At 44.3% G+C, this 22,141-nt stretch overlaps 1 protein-coding gene across 4 annotated transcripts in view; it reads right to left on the reverse strand.

The window, feature by feature from the left end:
- ADCK1 (aarF domain containing kinase 1) overlaps nucleotides 1-22,141 on the reverse strand; it is a 96,141-nt gene that overhangs the window by 47,087 nt on the left and 26,913 nt on the right. For 3 of the 4 annotated variants that reach the window (XM_031048729.2, XM_005148870.3, XM_031048728.2), the window contains one exon: nucleotides 6,262-6,465. In XM_031048729.2, coding sequence (XP_030904589.1) covers nucleotides 6,262-6,465 — 204 coding nt within the window. Of the gene's footprint in view, nucleotides 1-6,261; nucleotides 6,466-19,714; nucleotides 19,896-22,141 lie in introns of those variants that run through there. The other variant, XM_031048730.2, reaches the window with a different exon arrangement.

Below are 22,141 nucleotides of genomic sequence, written 5' to 3' on the forward strand. Positions count from 1 at the left end.
ACTATCTTTTAATATCTCCACAAAACCTTCCCTGTATTAGGCAGAGGGGCTTAGAGCACACAGAAGAGGCTGCCATGAGCAGAACTCAGGCAGCTCCTCTCTGAGGACCTCTGAGCAGAGAAAGAAAACACGAAAGGAGGAGAACCACAGTGTCCTTGGTGTGATACTAAGGCTCAGTGACACTGGAGCTTGCAAACAGAGCAAGCAGCGACACAAGGAACAGAGCAAGGTGGGCTACCTGAGCCATATGAAGCTCCCCGTTTGGTTTTCCTATCTGCCCTTAGCAAAGGAGCAGTGGCTCTGAGCAGCTACTGGGCACATAAGAGCTTGGTGTACACTGAGATCTGAGGGTGACTGGGGCCTCTTATCAGAGACAGGCCAGGGAGAGCACAGCAGAGGCTGCAGCAGCAGCAGGACCTGCAGAGGCAGCCCCTCCTGCCTTTCAGTTGAGTAATGCAGGCCTATTTGTTCTGGGTGACATTAATGCTATTCGCCATCCATCTCAGACTCTTTAAATTACCTTTTTATGGCCCAAATCCTTTTCATAATTGATAAAAATCTCTTTTTTATATCCTGAGTTATTGAAAAAAATGTGAAGTTTTTTTATTCCTCATTATAGTTTTAATCCAAATGTGGTTTTCATTGACAGCTGCTTGGAAGCTTGTCAGGGCCTACTGAGAGACTCAGAGGGGTGGATGATGGGCCAAATCCTCCTGTCCCACTTTTCTGCCCCTCATATTGTCAAGAGTAATGGCTACCACTGCCCAGCGTTCACTCTGGTGGGTAATGGTGGGTAGGTATGAAAAGATTTCCTGTGATATATATAACACCCATAGCATGCAGAATAGGCTTTTGCTGACCCAAATCTGGTCTCCTGTTTGCTAGTGATGTGCGCAAGGGCCAGCTTCCACAGAGCACCCCAGCACAAAGATGCTGGGGTGAAGTACTTAAGGACAGAATCAGAATCATAAGCTAATGGGTGTTCAATACAGCCATTCAGCATCAGTCCCACAACCCCAAGCAACCACGAGTTTGCACTGACTGTGCCACACACCAGGACTTTTAAGAACATGCAGCCACGAGGCTGTGCAACACCAGAGAAAGCAGGCAAGTGTCCTGGCATCCCAGGTTGGTTAGACAACAGTGCCAGCATGAGAAGAGGCTTTCTGGGGCTGTATCAGGATCTGCAGCATCATGATCTGAAGACCTTGTGATCTAGCAGGGTAAATGCATCTTCTCTAGGGCAACATATGGAGCCAGCTACAGAATCATAGAATCTAGAATAGTTAGGTTTGGAAAGGACCTTAAGATCATCAAGTTCCAGTCCTGCTGGCTCATATTGAGTTTCTCATCGTTCAACACCCCCAAGTCTTTCTCTGCAGGGCTGCTCTGAATCTTTTCTCTGCCCAACCTGTAGCTGTGCCTGGGATTGCTCTGACCCAGGTGTAGGACCTTGCACTTGGCATGGTTAAACTCCATAAGGTTAGCATCAGCCCACCTCACAAGTGTGTCAAGGTCCCTCTGGATGGCATTCCTTCCCTCCAGCGTATCAACCAAACCACACAGCTTGGTGTCATCGGCAAACTTGCTGAGGGCGCACTCAATTCCATTGTCCATGTCACCAACAAAGATGTTAAACAAGACTGGTCCCAACACTGATCCCTGAGGGACACCACTCATTACTGGTCTCCAGCTGGACATGAACCGTTTACCACAGCTCTGTGCATGCAGCCATCCAGCCAGTTCTTTATCCACCGAGTGGTCCACCTATCAAATTGATGTCTCTCCAATTTAGAGACAAGGATGTCATGTGGGCCAGTGTCGAACACTTTGCACAAGTCCAGGTAGATGACATCAACTGCTCCACCCCTGTCCATCAGTTCCATAGCGCCATCACAGAAGGCCACCAAATTGGTCAGGCAGGATTTCCCCTTAGTGAAGCCATGTTGGCTGTCACCAAGCACCTTGTTGTTTTACATGTGAAAAAAAAAAAAGAAAGTGGCTCATATTCCCTTGGGAACAACTCAGATGCTGTAGGACATTGAGTGTAATACCCGACAGCCTATTGAAGGCCTAGTTGCTCTCCCACAGGGCTGAACACTGCTTCAACAGTTTTGAAAATCAGAAGTAAGCATATGTCTCACCAAAGCTTGTAATGGTAATCAACAGTTCCAGAAGGAAGGGAATCAGTCCATCTTTCTTCCAGTCACTGGCACAGCAAAGGCTGCCATGCTGTACCAAGAATGTGTACAGAAATAGGAGTAAATAAAGGAGTGTCTTGCATTCCCTCTATCTTTTCTCATACTCCAACAGTTTGAGGGCAGAGAAGTCTCTTGCTGTGGGGGGATTAGCACCTTGGTGTGGCCTCATTTTAAATCTTTCCCATGGCAGGTTCACATGAGCATACAATTTTTGTCCCTCTCTGTCAAATGGCCATGTGGCATTGCTGCACATCATTGCAGTGACCATGCTCCCAGTTGTGCCTTGGTACATTTCAGCAGTGGACGAATAACATTTGTGCGTACAACCTAGAAAACACCCTGGGAATCTTGGGAGCAATTTCAACTGGAGGAACAAAGAGCAGTACCCTTCTTAGCCACAGTTTTGCTGCAGGGACAATGACTTCTCAGATAAGGAATATCTGTTTCTTCCTGTGCTGCACTGGTGCCATACCAGATACAACAGCAGGAATCCAAGGAGAGCAAGGTCCTTTAACCTAAAGCTGGGTTCTCCAAACATCACTGTGAAAATGCATTTTGCTTTACAAACCCAGCAGAAGAGGTTCCTCTACCACGTGTGCTTTGCTTACAAATCACAAACTGTTGACATATCCTGCCTTGCTCAATCAGCAAGCTCCATTACTGTATGGCTGCAGGAGGTTTCTTACAAATGGCAAAATAGTCCCTGAACAACAGGTAAAAGCTACAATTAACTGTGGATGAAAACTATGGTCTCCTTGGAGGTGCTGGCTAATCAAGCAATTAGAAACTACTTCCCATTACCTGCATTCCCACAAAGCAGAGCTAGGCTGACATCCTTCCAAATGACTGTCTTTCCAGCTATTTAAGCCCTTTACACAATTTGGCTTCAACAGAGGTAAGACTTGACCTTTGGGCTCTCCTCAGCCTTTTCTCCCATCTTTGAACAAAGCAAGCCCTAGAACCAACACATTCACACACATAGTCTGTTCTCCCAGTAGAGCCTGTTTTGCCTTCCTGGGGCATAGCAAACTCAACAGAACACACCGCTTCATTTTCATTTTCCACACTTGACACATTTTCACTTTCAGAACATCGTTCAAGCAAGGAAGATGAAAACGAGGTAGGAGAGACTCTCATTCATATCACATCAGCCATTCTTATGCACATAGCTTTTCACAGCTGTTCCAAGGAATATATGCAGAAAAAGCCCAACCTGTGGTATCTCCACCATCTCCCCAAAAGACTCTCTGATCTTGCTGGTGATCGGTTCCAGGAGTCATTGTAAAGATTTCTTTGACCAGCCTCTCCCACGGCTACTACTTATGTTGCCCTGAGAATTCCCCCACTTCAACTTCTCGTATGCAACACTCAAGACAATGATCACCTCACACCATCACTTAGCCAAACCACTATGGCATAGATTAGAAAGACAGCATCTGCTCACTACTGATTATTTTTATCCCAATGGTTCCCGACAGGTACACATATTCCCCCTAGACTTAAAACAGGGTTTGACAGGACAACTCACTAATCAGTATATATGATGCTTCTCTTTCTCTATCAGATCAGCACACATGCCATTTGCCCTTAACTCAGTCCACAGGGCTCCCTGTCTCCAGTCACAATGCTGGCTTAGGATAGCAGATCCTCCATCAGCAGGGTGTCACATAAGTCTGTGTGGTGACAACAGGGCCATGTTGAACTGCTGTAAACCTACCTCACAAGCCCCCTGTCTTTGCTGAAAGATCAGCCCCACTGACATAGTCCACATCTACACCAGTTTTGCCACAAAATCACTCTATTTGTCAAATGTCCAAGCCTCTGATAAGATTGTCAGGAGCAGATCACATCAGAAGACAGGAGCAGATCACATCAGAAGACAATTTCTAATTGGTTGAAGATACAATGCTTCTATACACAAAAATGGCTTTTTTTGATCTTCATACCCTTTTGCAAGCTCTTGCCTAATCCGTCAGCTTGTCACATTCCTCCCTAGGTATCTCTGTATTTCCAGTTGTTATTTCTATTTGAGACCACTGGGGTTAAGCCTAGGTTCTCTCATTTTCTCTTCTATTTGAATTCAACTGCAAGTTCCCAGGTATGATCCTGGCCCCAAGGGGAAAGGTGTCAGGATCCTTGTTTGCAGGCTCCTCTGTCCTAACACTCCACCTTGACTTTCTGCCATCTATATTTCAGCTAAGTATATTATATTTAAAATGTACTGAGGATGTAGTTACACTGGAATTAAATTTATTCCTGAAGTAAGCCTATTAAATCCTCTGGGCTCCAGCAAAGACAATGCTGGTGCATCACATTCCCCAAATCCTTTCTGTTTTTAAATACCTTGATTTGGTAACTAATGGACATAGGCATTTACCTCAGCTTTTAATATTGCCCAGTTTCACCAGCTCCTTTATTTCTATGTCATTCTCTTAATTTCTCTCTTTTATCATTGCTCTCTCTCATTAGCATCTCTCTATTCCTTTCTTTCCATTTCTACCTTATTTTTTTACTTCTCTCTGTCTCTTTAAAATTAAATATTGCCCAGCACTGCCCATGTGGGTGAAGTGAATGCTAAGAGGGAAGGCTGCTGGGGAGACTGGATCTGAGCTACCTCGCTGGGAATCAATGAGGCATAGAGGGTTCATCGAGCTCCCAAAAAGCTGAAAGACACCACGGCATATCAGTGGCAGCTGAACATGCACTTGTGAGAAAAGGGCCCACCTTGGAGCACCAGCCTCAGCCTCTAAGACACCACACAAACTGAGCCAGAGATGACTGCTGTGGTAACTTTATGGGGGCTAACCTTCGGGTATCTTTCTGTGGCTCTTGTGGAGGGGAGACTGTAGGATGGAGGCCCATGGAGCAGCAGGGATCTGCAGGGAGCAGCCAACCTGCCCTGCTCCATCTGTCCCCTGAGTACCAGCTGGTACCAGCCATGCTACAAGGATGCAGTGCTGAGAGAGAGAACATCTTACAGGTCAGAGGCTGATATTAACTCTGCCATTAAACTGCAGGGAAATACTGCCATTCCTGACTAGACAATACCTAGACCCTTAAACTATGCATAGGCAGAACCACCCTGCACAAATCTGCTCATAGTATACCCACTAGGTGCAAACACGCCTCATGTTCCCCATACTAGTTCTCCTTACCACACAGACAGCCCAGAACAACTCAAAACAGCCCCACATACCTCTCTATATAAGCAACAACAGATGTACATGCTGCTTCCCTTCTTCAACCTCCTGTCTTCCTCCCACACACATGCACCTCCTCTACCATTGCCTTTGCTCTGTTGCCTCCTTGCCTCCATCTCATCATGTTGGTTGTGATCCTCGAAATACCCCCCCTCAATCTGGACTGGAGTGTGAGGGGACCATCTTCTTGTAAGGGGCAAAGATGCAAAGTAGCAGAACATCCTCTCCAAATACTGTGGTTACTTGCCTTATATCTAATGAACACAAGCATCTAGTTCTGATATCAGTGCTGTGAGCTGCTGAGGGTTAATGGTGACACAAACTGCTAGGCTACTGTGCTACCTGACTGCAAGCACTGAAAGTGATTTATGCCATTATTTTCTTTGGGGGTTAATTAGGGGTTCAAGAAAGTAAAGGGCTGTCAGTGCTATCTAGGATTAGTTTAGCCAAGGGATAAGAGTCATCCCTCACAGAGCTCTGCTAATATATCTTTGTCCTGAACTTCAACACCTCCAGCTCCTACCCCTCAGTGTTGCAAATGGCCCTCCACCCTGACATCCAGCAAACCTGTTAGTCTTGGCACAACCTCTGGGGTATGCTGTTCTGCTGAGTCTTGCCATTTCCACCTGGCAGCTTTCATACCCTTAATCTTCTGTTACCTTCTCTTTTCCTCGGCTTAACAATAATGCCCATCAATGGACATGGAAGATTTGCATGGCATTCTCCCAGTGGCAAGAAGGTGTATCTCCCCTTGATACCTCTTGCAACTGAGAGCCATCAGGGACCTGCTTAGTCCTTCCTCTAGCTGCCTAGGGCTTGCTGAGGTCTGAGAAGCCAACAGAGGCTATGGCTGCCCCTACCTCTTTGCCGAGATCCTCACGGATAACTTGCTCAATCTCCTGCCGGGTGCTCTGTGGGGCCTGGCTGTGCAGCACTTTGAGGGTGCGGGTGTATTCCTCAGGCAGCAGGTAGTCAAGTGCTCCTAGGTGCTGTCCCACCTTGATGAAGGTGCCTCGGTTGACACAGCACAGCTTCCGGAGGCGCTCAGCAGAGCGCAGATGCACCTGCAGAGAGACCAGAACATCAGCCAAACCCTTTTGCTGTCTGTAACATGCACACACCCACAGAGGTACCTTGTATTTGTCCAGTATTTAAACAGACCAGGGATTTCCTTTCTTGATTTTGGGCACCATCGTCTAACGTGTCAGGTAAGCAATAGGACTCAGACTGGATTTAGAAAGGCTGAAGCAGATAAGGACAAGACACTCCAGAGTATAAGGGTCTTCAGCACTTGTTTGTACAGGCTCCATGATCAGTGACAACACATCAGGTTTTGGCTCTGTCCATCCTTGCACAGAATATGATGCCTAGCCATAGGGCAGCACTGGTTTGTCACTGTGATCCACTGCTACAATGCACAATTTGTCAGGACAAAAGTCAGGACTACAGCCATGTATGTTAGACTCTTGGTGTGAATGCAGTGAATTCAAGTGAAAAGTACAGGTACATCCCAGAAACTTCCAGAAGCTTGGAAGATAAATCCATTAAAAATCAAAACTACAGCTGTCTATTTGGCAATGAGGAGGACAGTATGTAGACAGTCCTCCATTCTCCTCAGCTCACTCTGACACACACAAGGGAAAATTGCATCACTCCAGTTCAGCCAGGTCTTGGTCTTAGTGCTTACACTGCCAACAAAGCCTGCAGTGACAGTTATTTTAGCAACCAAGAGTTAGAAGACTTGCCAGCTTTGCTCACATTGGCCAAAATGCAGCCACCAAATGACAAAATCCATCACCAACCATTTGCCTGGTCTGGATTTCAACTCCTGAGGTTCATTCTGCCTCTCAAGAATTCACCAGCCACCACATCCCTCAGTGACAATGATTTATTCTGCCTTTATTACTCTCACTAGAAAAGCTTCCTGCCAAGGACACAGCTATACTCAATATTCTTTAATAAACTCCAGATAAGTTTGCCCTAATACATTAATAAAATCTAAGCAAATCAATAACAAAAAATAACTCCGCACCCACCTCCTGTTAATGCCTCACACCTATCTGCATAGACACTCCCAATTCCTCTGGTCTCTGTGTCAGAAAGTCACTGAAGACAAATCATGTGTCTGCAGACCTTATCTGCTCAAGATCCTGCGGTGAGGGGCTCCACCAAAACATGCATCAACACCACACACACACACACATATTTAGTGGCCATCTTTGCCCTCCATACAAAGCAGTGCTGTGTCACGTCATAGGACAGGGCAAGTGTCTCACATTTGGGGATACATCAGGGGACAGACTGGATGCTGAGCTGCAAGTGCACAAAACACAGGCCTAAGGGAGTGTGAGGAGAAAGCGTAATGTGCAAGTCTCACACTCAGCATGCCAGACTTGACAGCTTGATGTACACATACACTTTCCTAGGTGGGCATGCATGGGCAAGTGTAATCTGTGTGATGTGAGTCAGCTTCCCCCTGAATACTGCCTGCTCAAAAGTGCTAGAAAATACATAGGCAATGAGCATGCCTGAAGTCTCCTGTCTTATTGTGCTGCATTTTACACACCAGCTTTAAATCTCCTGCTGCAACAAGCAAGCCTCTGCCCTGGTTGCTTCCCTGCTCTCCTCCCCTGTGTGCAGTGATGACAAAATCAGGCCAAAAGGGGACAAGGAAAGGAAGCTGTGAGAGAGAATGAGAGCAAGAAATCCAGGGAGGGAGTAATGGGATGAAAGAGAAAGGCAGTAGGAGGGAGGGAGCCAGAGCAGCTGGGTAGTTTGTCACAGCACTGGGAGTGCAGCCCATTACAGGGAAACAGCTTTTATGCAGCTCCAGTAATCACCGTCTGCCCACTGCTCCCCAGCTGTGGAGGAAATCACCTGCCAGCAGCGACAGGGAAGGGGAAGGGAAGCAGTGGCCAGCTACCCTCCTCGAGGCAATGGGCAAACACAGCCCACTGCCTTGAGCAACCAGCATCAGGAACCCACCAGCAGGACACAGTGGTGAGGCTCCTTGCAGATGTGTTCCAAAAACCCCGGCACTGAGCAGGTACCAGCAGAGCCCTGCAACCTCCCTCAGGCACAGCAGGAGCCCACCAAATGACCCTAGGCTGTGGCATGACTCAGCAGAGCAGTGGCAACCCCGGGGCTGTAGCATGGTGCTGGGCACGCAGCTGGGCAGCCAGCTCCGCGTAGAGGTGCTGGCTGCAATGCACCTACGGCACCACAAGGATTGCAAAGGAGATGGAAGAAACAGGATGGAAAACCCTGGTAGCTGAAAACGCAACTGACTGTAGACACACTTGGATTTAGGTTGTATCTTCATGTCAGTTACTGCTGAGAAAGAGATGGAAATAGCCTCCCCTCTACCACAATGAGAGAGGAAATATTGGCCTTCCCAAACTTATCAATCTTGTAGAGGACCCAGCTGGCCTCATGGACACAGCAGCCTTGTCCAAGAGAGACAAAAGCATCCTTACAGAAGGCTTCAGGAATAACACAGAAAAATACCCCATGCACAGCACCATCCACAATGCTCTCACAAGTGGCTCAGCTAAAACTCCTAAAACAGTTGCCCTGGCTGGCTTTCTGGACCAGGGAATGCCAGCAACTGCATCTGCTAGAGAGACAGAAGACGACCAGACAGCTTGTCTCAGGACAAGGAAGTCTATCTGTAGCCCTACAGTTTACAAAATTCTAGTCCATATTAGAGGCAGAAGTACAGTGAGAATAAAGCAGAATGATGAATCCAGATTCCAAGATCTCTTTTCTTATCAACCAGATTAGGAATTTTGGCAGAAAAATGTTCATAACGCTGTCTATTTAACTGCCTGTATCTCTCCAAGATAGGTCACGGTCCAGATGCAGCACTTGTTTCTCCTAGTCACAGAAAGTAAAAGTGCCACATTCCCACTACTGTGTCCAGTGCTGTTGACCCATGATTCTATCCTACCTTGAAGAAACTGCAGGGTGAACAGAAACCTCCAGAATGGCCCAGAGCTTTTCTCTGAGAAATCTCACAAAATGTTGCTCTTTGCTTCACAAGCAATACCTGAAGACTCTTCTTATCAGGGAAAAGAGCTGGGAAAAACAGTCAGTTAGACATGAAGCTGCTTGTCTGCATCGTGCCTAAGAGTACCCTGTAGAAAAAGGAAGCATCTCATGTACTGAGAATTACCAAGAATAAGACTCCCTCAGGAAGCACTTCAGATCACAGATGCTGTCTGGAGTGTGTATATGGTTCTCCCCTCAGTCCACATGGACATCTCTTTCTGTGTCATTCCTTTCCCTTGAAGTCAGCAGGACAAATTCTCCATTGGCCACTCATGGTTTACGTAAACCCTGAGTAGACTGGGATTAACACTGATGACTAAAATCATTCCGTGAGGGCCATAGTGAAAGTAACAACTGCTAGGTATAGAGAGGAAGCATCTCTGGGACAAAGCACATACTCAGCTATCATGGACCTGCAAAGGGACATTTTTTAATTTACCCCTGGTGTACAAGCAGACCTGGCTTCTCAGGTCATTTTGATGCTTCTGAAGAAGCCTTTACTCACAGAGACCTTGGTAAAGAATTGCTCTTCAGAGCACCAGCTGTGCAAGTGTCACAGATTAGCAGATGCTAATCTGGTTTTAAAAATAAAGGAATTAATTCAGAAGAAAATAAATACCAAAGTTAAAATATAAGGGTGAACACTTGAGTACCTGGTGACATACCTAGTGACAAAAGGGCTCAGAAAGGCCACTAGAGACAGTAAGGTAAGTGGCAGAAGCCAGTACTCATATGAAAAAGCTCTCAGTAAAGTCATTCTAACCCTGAAGGGCATATTCATAGCTGGCAAAACATGAAATGAGGATTAGGAATGCAGAGAAAAAAAACTGATATGCAATTAGTCAAAGACATAGCAAAAAAAGTCACCAGAAATTCCTGGTGATGAGTGCTGCCTCCAGGAACATTGTGAACACAGACATCTCAGAAAGGACGTCAGGCTGGATTTCACCCAGAGCTCAGGGCTAGAAGGGCTGCCCCTCCTCTCACTTTCATACCAGAGAGCATTCTTGTACAGGTGAGCAGTAACAGCTCCACACCATGCGATGTCCACCCGTGAGACCTAGCAAGAGAAAGGAGGCACCTTCTCATGACACCACACCTGCAGCACTGTGTCCAGCTCTGGGGCCCCCACCGTAGGAAGGATGTGGACCTATTTGAGAAGTCCAGAGGAGGGAACACAAAGATGACCATAGGGCTGGAGAACCTCCCCAGTGAAGAGTGGCTGAGAGAACTGGGCTTGTTTGGCCTGGAGAAGAGAAGGCTCTGTGGAGACCTTAAAGGGGGCCCACAAGATATCTGGAGAGAGACATTTTACAAAGGCATATAGTGATAGTGTTAGTACAAGTTTAAAGAGGGGAGATTTAGATTAGATATTAGGAGGAAATTCTTTAATGTGAGGGTGCTGAGACACTAGCACAGGTTGCCCAGAGAAACTGTGGATGCCCCATCCCTAGAAGTGTTCAAGGAAAGGCTGGATGGGGCTTTGAGCAACCTGGTCTAGTGGAAGTGGAGTTGGAACTGGATGATCTTTAAGGTCCCTTCCAACCCAAACTATTCTGTGATTCTCCTGATGCAGTCAATTCCCTGCACAAGGCAAGATGCTGAGGAGAAGCCTGTCCATTGCTACTTACAATGGAGATACACTCTCCAGGACTGCATTTCAAGAAAAAATTCTCCAGAAAATATGTTGGAAACTTTAATCATATAAAAAGTATAGATTACTTCAAAAAGCAGCCAAGATGCTAATAATTATAATAAAAATGGGATCACATATTAAAATTGTCAGCTTCCAGAGGACCAAAGAGGAACAAACATTGCTTCATTTTTAAGAAAAATCCACAGTAATCTAGGAAATTACAGTCCTGCAAGCTTTTATTCTGCATCAAATAAATTAGTCGAGACGCTAATTATAGAGAATACTAAAAATCATCCAGCTAAATGTGGTATGACGGAAAAAAAGCCAACAGGGATTTTGAGAGGAAAAAAATAATTCTTCACCAGTCCACCAAAATACTCTGAGCATGGTAATGCAATAGCCAACAGAAGAGAAAAGGGAGATAATTTAATGAGACTTTCAAGTGGCTTTCAATAAATCCCATAACAAAGAGTGAAAATAAAACTGAGTAATTACTGGAGAAGATGCAAGAACATCACATGTTCATTTTACCCCATTCCCAGCTCAGAATTCCCCCTCTGCAACACCAAGCTCAGCACTACAGATAGCACCAGTGAGGGACTCTCTAGTTAAGCCAAGGCTGCAAGTTTTGTTATGTTTTTACCACAGCTTCATTTCAACCTGCTCTGAGCTCTTTCAAACAGTGATACTGCAGAAGCCCTGTCTATGTTACCATCCGTAATGCTGTCACTTCCAGCGAGGCTGAACTAGCACTGGAAACACTGGAAAATGTGATGAAAAGGGAAACAGGTCCAGGTAGCACCCATGAGGCAGAATGGGCTGAAATGGGTTGGCCTGCATCACTGTCAGAAGCAAACAGCAGAGTGCCCCATTACACTCATTCTTATAGCCAGGTTTAATTTCCCTTAATTTCCCTTTGCTAGTGATCTGACAAAGGAGAAAATGGTGCAGTGACAAAAATTCCATGAGATGCAAAAAAAATTATTCACCACTATGGAGAAATAAGCTCTGCCAGGTCCCCACCACCAACAGCTGAACAATCAATAGTCTGGTAGATCACCCTCAGCGCAGATGGCTGTAAGGTTACACACATTGGAAGGTGCAATTTATCCCATTGGGACATGCTGATGGACTCTAAATCAACTGTAGCCACCCAACACATGCATCACATCATTGTGGATGGCTCAGTGAAGGCACCTGCTCAATGCACAGTGGGGATCAGAGAAACCGAAACAAGCTGTTTGACTCTGTTAAGAGAGAAAAAGAGAAAAAGACTACCAAAATGCCAGTGTATAAATTGAAAGCACAACCTCACCTTGGATTCTGGATATCCCATCACAAAAATAGGTCCAGAAAAAAAAAAAAGAGGATAGAGAAGGACAAGGACAATATAATCAGACTTGAAAAGAGTCTATGAAAAAAAGAGATCTGAAATGTTCAAGAACTGTTCAGGTAAGAGAGAACTGATGCATAAGAGATAGAAGTGATATGAAATAATGAAAATAAAATCTCCCATTCCTAGTTCCACCCTCACAAAACAGGAAATAATAAGACATTCCACAAAACAACAACCTTTTAAAAGTGGTGCATTTTTTTACATCCCATTTTGCACAGTACAGCATTAACCAGTGGCACTCACTGTCAGAGGACAGAGAAGCCAAGAGTTTAATGGAATTCAGAAAGGCTTTAGACATTTATGATAGAACAACCATATGAAATTCTATATGGAGTTTTTAATCTCTAAAAGTGCTTTTACAAAGCTCTTTACAAAACTCAGGATTACTATCCCTCATTTTACAGACTCTTAAGGACATTACATGTAATAAAATGTCTAAAGGGCTTTAAACACTCTTGCTCAAGGCATCAAGACAAAATTACCCTATTGATTGGTCACAGTGAGAAACATAACACAAACAGGGTGCATCATTAAAATCTTTAAAGAACTTACTTGGTGTATTAAGCTCCCACATTCTGGTTAAATCAGTCACCCCATCTGCTGGGGTTCAACCTGCTTCCAAGGATCTTCTGTATTTACTGAATTACCTGTCATTGCAAGGACTTGGGACATTGGTGATGGACTCTTGCTTTCCTCCCATGGCACAGCACAACTGCTGCTTACAGTCTTTCATATTAAGCCTCTGGGATGCTGGGAAATATCCTGTGGAACACAGTGTGTGGAAGCATCTCAGGCATATATGCTGTCAGCCATCCTGGATGAGACAGCTTTTCCAGGAATACCTGCAGTAGCAGGAGACTGGACTGGAAGAGCCAGGCTGTCACCTGGATTCCATACAGAGAAAAGAGAAGATGTCATCACACCTCTGTAGTGGGTATCCCTAAAATTCTGTAAGTCAGGGAGGGAGAGAACACATGTCAGAAACGATAGAAGAGGAATCTGACCACAACCCTTTTCCACCCCTGACAATGACAGGGCCATATGCACACAACTGGTAAAACTACAGAACAGCTTTAGATAACCCAAGACACCACAAACCAGAGAGGAATGAAAGTATGTCCATGTCAGTGGGCAGTGACACTACCACAGTGACAGACTGAAATCAAGTGCTATGCCAAAAGACCTGTGAAGATGTTTAGGAAGGACATAGCTACTGGTGAAGTGAATAGGGTTCTTGGGTGTTTTAAAAACAGCAATAGAAAACATAGAACCCATTGCAATGACAGCATACTTGCATCTAAAGGGCTGTTATCTCTTTCAACATATCTATATAAGCATACAGTTAATATAAACTATTATACCCTTCACTATCAGCTCGGTAATCAAAGTGACTGCCACCAGGGATGCTGCAGGGAGACACAAAACTCTAAATGGGATTGTTATTGCCTCCTTTTTGTATTATCTTTCCTGCCTGCCTTTTACAAAATCTCATTCCTAGGCACACTCAATATTTCCCATTCAAATGCTTCCTTATGCTAATACTAACTGATCATACTGCTGATCAAGGACACAACCTTGCCTTTGGAACTGGAGTAACTCCTGGTGCAATGTACCCCATTATCTAATAATTCATTATTTGTGTAAATTATGTACAACATTCCCAAAGATTTACCTATGGGTCTGTGTCTGCCCATATGACAGTAAGGCACTCCATATGTGCCCCTTTAGGCAGGAACACTGTTACCTTTTCAGATCTATATTTTTTAATTAGCTCCCCCTGGTGCAAACCCTGGTGAAACAGCTATCCCCCTAATTCCCAGTTTTGACTTCCATAGCTCAAAATAGTCCTAGCAGAGATCAAGATCCTTCAGAAATTCTGGCACAAGTTGGTTGCCACTGGGACAGCCAGAAAGTGAGAAGGGAGCGTTATAGCCTGCAAAGGATAAAGGAGAGAGATGATTCCCTAGATTAAAGTGACAATTTCTTAGCTTCTCAGTTTCACAAACACAGGAACAAAGAGTCACACAACTAGCAGGATGGCCAGCGAAGTCTATACAAATGGAAGGATATACACAGTGAGTCTATGTCAGGCAGCTGAAATCTGGTGTTGGTGCTGTGGCCTTGCATTACCAGTGTTGAAGGCAGCTGAAATTTAAGCAAACATGTTTCATGATTTGTGCAAAACTTCCCTGGAGATCATGAGAGACCTTTTCCAAACCCAGGTGAGCCCATTTCATGTTTACAGACATGCAAGCTCCCACCCTCCAAACCATCATCTGCACACGAGCGCACACAAATATTGATCTCCTATCTACACTACGCATGCTCCAACATTCTTCCTGCTAATACCCTGATTCACAACACGGTTCCTAATAATCCATACATGTGACTAAGGGGTGGCCTAGCCACAAACCCCTAGTCTGAGGTGCCACTTGGTTCAGGAAACATTTACACTAGGCTGAAGTCCGTCTCTTCAGCCAGTCACTTCCCAAGTTGCTTTGGAAAGGAGGAAGCAGCATTGCTCAACCACAGCACAGAGCACCAGTAGTCACCTTGATGAATCCTGCCTTTACTGGCTAGTGCATACACTACCAGCACCAATCACCTGCTTGAGTTCCATCTTCATTTTGCTCCAAGCTTGGTCATTTGTGGTCTGATTATCTCTCATTACTGACGACCTTGCTGTAATGAGTTTTAATCTGCCTCGTATTAATTAGAAACATTTTCATTAGCCAGCTCAATTTTAGGTAAATAGCTAATAGAAGCAACTGAGCTGCAATTAGTTATCTGTAGGGTAGTTTAGAAGAAAAATCAGAAGGGAACAGCTGTTTCCCCTCTAGACACCTCTGTGATATAATGCACTGTGCTGTCCAAGTCTCCTGAGCAGGAAGAACAAGGAGCACAAGGAAGGGATGGTAACATGCTAAAATAATTTGAACATACCACTTCTATGGCTATCACCTACCTATTCTATAGCATTACATGTATATTCTCTCTCATTAACACTTTCAGATCAAATTGAACACAGGAATCAGAGTCAAACTGAGTCCTTTACACCTACAGACATCACTAGTGAACAAGGTTCTGCTCTTTAAACTCTTTTATCCTGTGACTGTACAACAGCTCCTTCACACAGGCTTTTTTGGGGGTGCACGTACACTTACCTGAATGGTATTTACACATGAGGATCAGCTCAGATGTGCAAGAGAAGAAAGGACCAGATGTGTGTATACACAGATGTATACTACTTGCAATTCAACAGATTTCCAAAAGTGCCTTCAGTGCCTTATTGTCTTTCATAGAGTTGGTGTACAAAGAGATCTGTTCTGCGCTTGTTGCAGAGCACCATGGAAAATAGGAAGTAATTCAACAGCAGACTGCAGAAGGCACAGAGACATTTACAGAAGCCACAGTGAAATTAGGCAAATGTCTCGATCCATTGATCACAGTGCCTGCAGCTCCTGTTATAGAGGCAGGTGAAATTAGAATAGATTTGACACAGCATCTCTCAAAATCTTGCTAACAAAATTAATTCAACTCAGCTTGAATCAGACTGTGTGAGATGGAAGTGAAAACAAGCTGAAGGGCTGTAAACCATCTTACATGCCCTTGTGTTTAGCTGTAATGGGGGGCTCCCAGCCACCAATCCTATTAAGCCCTGTTTTATTTGCTATTTTCATCTGCTGTAAGAAAAAGGTCAACCAAGATGTGTGTTACATTCAGGAGTGTTCCCTAAACAGGAGCTGCTGACACACCCTACAGAAACCATAGACTATTGACTGAACAGCAAGAGACATTGTGCCCCAAAGATGACCTGAAAGAAGAACACTCCTGACAGCTGTGTCTATGAGAAGTGAGAGCTGGTCCTGGGCCATGGGGAGGTTGGGAAGAAGAGTTCAAACAGGACCACAGTAAGAAACAGCTCTCCTTGAAGATCATACAGTTATAGCTATGTATAGGGAGGCTTTGCATGAGGAAGAGGGGTGTAGAGATGGTCTCTTCACTTCCAAAAAGTCTGAAGTCCCAGACAGAGCAAGGAGAGCAAAACAAATAAGGATCAGGAGCCACTGCAAGACAGATCAATCAGTATGGCATAGAAGAGAAAGAGTTTCATGATTTCATAATAAAACAAGGTGGTCCCAAGAAGGCTGACATAGTCACATTTTCCAGCTACTCAAGACATCAGACACTGTGAACACAAAACAAAACACACAGGGTGTTACTAGGGTTAGTGAAGAGGTAGGAGATGAGATTGAATGACTACCAAGGGAATCTGTTCAACCTATGAGGATAGATATCTGACAGCCCCTTCCTTTAGTCCCCACACCCCATCCTGCAATAAAAAGGAGCTGGAAAAGCCATGGACTCCACAGGAAGTACCAATAAACAGAAGATAAAGTGAAAAAAAAAAACACTGAAAGGTGAGGTTTACCAGGATGCATGACCCAAGCACTGAAGGAAAGATGGAGAAAGCTCAGCTAAGTCTCATCTAGTTCAGCATCTGAGGGTCAAGACAGGGTAGCTTCACACAGTCTGCTCTCCTAGCATGGGTGTGCATGGAAGAAGAAGTGCAGAGGCAGCCGCTGTAGCTGGAGGGGAGAAATCATCACACCCACTTTGTCAATGCCAAAGAATGTGGGCTGACATTTTTCTCTTTCCAACAGTCGAATCCCACCCTACCAGCTGCACGTCACAGCTGACCTCCAGTCAGGACCTATCTGAATCAACATCAGACAGCTAAGCTGTGCAACAGCAGCTTCTCCCCCTTGTACATATGCAACTTCTCGCCTGGCAGGTGACTCCAAGGCTGGGGAGCAAAGCAAGCAAGCCCCCTATCTTACAGCCATGCAGATGGGCACTAGCATTCAGCTTGGTCACAGAACCCAGAAAGAGGTGTTTCCATTGCAGTCTCTCTAGAGATCTCAATACAGCCCCTTACCAAATGGACAGAGGCAGATTCCTTTCCCCTTCTTTAATCTGAGAAGCTCTGACCTTTAAAGTACACATCTCTTCCCACACGAACAGGATGCCTGAAGAGGAAAGAGACAGTAACACATGAAATACCTGGAAGTGATTAAATTGGACTGACGAGGAAGGCGGGAAAGATAACAACCATGGGATTATGCTGTCAATTCCAAAAAACTGCAGTGACTGTCACAGCAGCACATCCAACAGATAGAGAGTGACTGCAGTGCCAGTAAGTCATCATCAATGGCAAAGCACAGTTCTACTTTCAAAAGTGCCTATGTTGGGAAAAAAAAAGAAAAAACCCAAAAAGTGTTCCCTTGCTGCTTAGCAGGTCTATTCCCTCCTGGGTATCAGTCAGAGTCACGGACTTCAGTGAAAAAAAATATATATTTATATATATATATATATATATTCATATATATATATAAAATTATTCCAGCTTTTTCATCCCATTAATGCTACACAGCTGCACACCAAGACAGACAGCCACTGTCTATTAGGATCCTGACAATGTCACCACTATGAAAGACTGAGCTGGTGTCTCTTCTGATTCATACATAATCAATAGACTTGTTAAACTGGAATTAGAAGGTCAGATCCTCCCTTGCAGCCACTCCTGTGCTTTCTCATTGAAAACAATAGGTTTGTGCAAGTGCCAATGGATGCAGAACTTGGAAAAAATGCGTGCCAGTGAAGGTAGCATTTGGCCTACTGAATCTTTACAGCTGCTAGAAACACAGGCAACAGAGAGAAACTACATTGGCTTTGAGAGTGCCACTTTAAAATAGCATGAAATAGCAGTTCAATAAAGTAAAACATATGAATATTTGACATGGCACCAAACTGAGATGAACAAAAGGAGAGCCCAGGTGAGGCCGCATGTTGGTTATTCATTATCTAGAGTAGATTACTTTTGCTCCCACGATAAGCAGAAGAAATTACCCCCAGCAGTACCAGAGGCAATTGCTTTTATTGCAGCTGGTATCACAATGAACAATATTGCACATCTCCCCTGCACTTCCCTTTGGCTCACCACGGTTATGAAGGGAATAAAACTAAGGTCATCCTTATATATAATTACATATTCAACACTTTGCCTTTTCCATTGCCAGTTGTTGAGTTTTCCCTCTCATCTAAGAGATGAATGAGCATCCACGAGGCAGGGATGCTGCATTTGTAAATGTCAAACATATTACAAGAACCTAGAGTAAAACAGTCAGTAAAGCTGTTGGATGTCTTGTCTCATTCTAATTTTAAGAAAACAGAGTGTCCCTCCACCTGCAGACTCACTGTCAGCCATTGTTTTATTTACAAGGAATTGGGTGCAGCAGCACACATTACCAGTGTACGGGGAGCTGGGCATACAGCCAAGCAGAAAAGGAGCAGAAAGCCTCTACCTTCAAGTTGCCTATCCCATCCACATCAAAGCAACTGGTCAATATTTAAGAGTGGTTCAGCCTAGTAGATTATAAACTGGGTTTCTGGACAGTTGCATGTGAAGGAATATCCCTACTTTTATTCCCCATCCTTTCAGAGAAGCAACTACAAATAGCAGGAAATGAGCTCTATCAAGGAGAAATCTACAATTATTTTTTTTCTTGATTTAAAAGATGCTGATTACCACAAATCACCTGAGCAAGCACCCCAAGGGGCAGGGTAAAGGAAGGCTAGTTCATCAGTACCCAGTTACAACTTCTCTGTACAGAAAACTGCAAATCAGGCAGCATTTTCCACAACTTAAAAAAGAAAGCACGATCTAGGAATCCAGAGGTTTCAGTTTGAATCTCACATAAGCAAAAGTCAAGGTTGCTTTAACAAAAGGGGTAGAATCTGGTATAAAAGGCTAACACTGGACAAGAACAAACAACGACATTGCACTGGAAATAACAAGCAATCTCCATCAATAATAAATAAATAAATAAATCTCCATCAATAGGCTAGTCAAAGACAGCTCTTTTCTGTCCTTGGCTAGAAGGCAAATAGTAAACTCAAGGCAAAAGGCCTATCACAAAGTCAACTGGTGCAAAACCTGACAGAAAAATATACTGACAAAGATCCTCCAAATAACCAGACCTTGCTGGCAAAATACATTCACAGCAGATAGTTCCAAAGACAAAATCTGCATGCCAAAAAGGATCATAGAGAATTAGCACTACACAAGATAGATGCAAAGCAAAACAACGAAATCAGATGCTAGTAATCCAAAAGTAATGCTATCTATGATTCCTAGCCTCAAGTATTTAACATTTAAGCATTTACATACTCCACACAGAGATCCCAGGAAGAAGGATGAGGTCACAGTGAAACTGGGAGTTGATATCAGCACGTAGCAGAAGGTGGAAAATGGGATAAACATGGTCTTGATTTGGTCTCTGAAAAAGAGTGGAGCTTCGCTGTTCTCTCAATAAGGAGATCAAGGCATGCTGCGCACTGATTTCCACTGAAGATTTGTTCCTTTCCTGGGCAGGGACAGAGTACTGCATGTACAAGCACTTGGCTGGAGGCAGTCAGATGGGACTCCAGCCCCAACTAGAGAGATCCCTTGCTGAGTCATTACTGCCTGATGACTTGAGTGAGACATCAAAGAAGGCAACACTGAGAACATGAACAGGCCTTCTCTAGGAGCTTTTTTAAATTGACATTACACCCATTCTGAAGTCTGAAATGGCCTCCTTTTTAATTGTGTGCTCCTCAACACCTGAGATTCACTCATAGTAGCCACTCATTACTCATGGATTCACAGTAGCCAGTCAACTATGAGCTAGATATCCGCTTCTTTGAAAGCACAATTACCAAGTCTATATGAAATGCTGTGGTGACTGCACATAAACTAGGTGAGCTTCCAAACACAGCCATTAGCAATCCAGATATTTCAAACTCCTCCTTCCCTATGACAGAACACTTCAGTCACAAGGAGGCAGGGTGCCTCAATCATCCCCACTACAGAAAAGCAGCCATCTATGGTGCATATCACAGCTGTCCCCAGAGAAAATTATTTGGGGCAGGTAGTTTGCAACTTGTAGAGGAACATAGGCAGACAGAACATCACTGGACACTGGGAACTCAGCCAGTACATCAGATCTGACCTTCTGAATACAGTGAACCCTTAGTGGCAATAAGCCAGTCCAGATAACGAGTTTGTGTCTTGTTCTAAAATCCATCAAAGCCACAAATCCAGCATTCCTCACTTCCAAGCCTTCATGATGCTGCTCGACCATGACCCAGGCAAAAGACATTGGTCCAATACCAACAATGAAGACAGCCTGTCCATATGGCAATGCCCAGACTCAACCTCATTTTGGCACATGATGTTGGGAAACCAAAAGCTCAATAAAAGCAAGCTTGGAAACTCACTTCATGCTCTAGTCCCCATCTTGCAAATTCCCCATCTCTAACATTTATGTGTTAGCTTACAGAGAAGCATGTGCTTCCAGCAGTTGGATTGTACTACTCAGTTGCCTGAAAGAAGAAAAAGAAATCTCCTCTGTTGGCCTATTAATCTGTCATAACGAGATTCTTCATCATTAATTTGTCCCTAACAGTTGCTTTGCAATGGTAGCGAGAGAATATCTCAGGAATGGCAATTATCTCTAGTGTCAAAATGATGAGGAAAAAAAAATGTTGAACCATCAACAAAATGCAGTGCCTTCTCCACTCCCACCTGATGGTGGGTGACAGCACTGCACATTGGAATTACAGTGCGGTTAATTACTAAACATGTGGCAATTGAGAATTCATTTCCCCTCTTGACATGAAATTTGATGAACAATGAAGGTAGAAGGATGGGCACCTGTCACTGGGATGGGAGTAGTGCAGGGAAGTGGTCTTTCTCTATGTTGCTGCTTCTTTAATTTACTTTAATTACACATATGTACAACAAATGTAAACACTGGACACTAAAGGAACTTTCCTTCATTAGCTACCCATACATCCCACCATTTCGCAAAAAGACAGAGCTTTACTTTTTGGTTGTTGCTTCACTTGAATTTAGTATCCTTCAAATAAAAACCACATGCCTGCATTATTTCAATACTAATGTGAAATATAAAGAGTTTCTAGCCTGTTTCTAAACAGGTAAGTTCCTTGGGCTGAGAGCTCATTGGATTTCAGAACCTGACACCTGACTTTCTGGAGTGAGATTTTCAGGAATTTAAGTTAAGATATGCAAGGTGTGGAGCTTGTCTCTCCAGTCAATTAAAAAATTCTGCCAGAGCTCGGAATCTTACTCCAGAAAGGGACTGGGAAGGGGAAACCTGCTGGCTCGACTGCCACTGACACAGGTGTGCAAACCCACAGCCTGGGAGAGCCTTCCTGTCTGGGGCTGGCATTGAATCCACCTAACAGCTGATTCAGGCCTGATGCATGTGGGTGACAGGATAGAAATAGTTAACGAGATGGATTGCCCTGGTCTACCTTAAGGCCTGGGAACGGTGAAGTGCTATTGCCCTGGTCAAGCTAAAGCCTTGGGAATGGTGAAGGAAACACCATTAATGTCCTGGTCCACCTAAGCCTTGGGAACTGTAAAGAGAACAATGAAGAGTAAAGATCGGTTAGCAAAACAAAGCAGACAGTTAGTAAGATAAAGCAGGATGTGCACCTCAAAGACAGACCAAACAATGTGAGTATTTGTAACCCTTAGCAGTTTTGCTAAATCGGGATGATAAAGAAACAAGAGAGTGGAAAGTTACTG

This window comes from Melopsittacus undulatus, chromosome 4 (assembly GCF_012275295.1).
Source record: "Melopsittacus undulatus isolate bMelUnd1 chromosome 4, bMelUnd1.mat.Z, whole genome shotgun sequence".
Classification (NCBI taxonomy): Eukaryota; Metazoa; Chordata; class Aves; order Psittaciformes; family Psittaculidae; genus Melopsittacus; species Melopsittacus undulatus.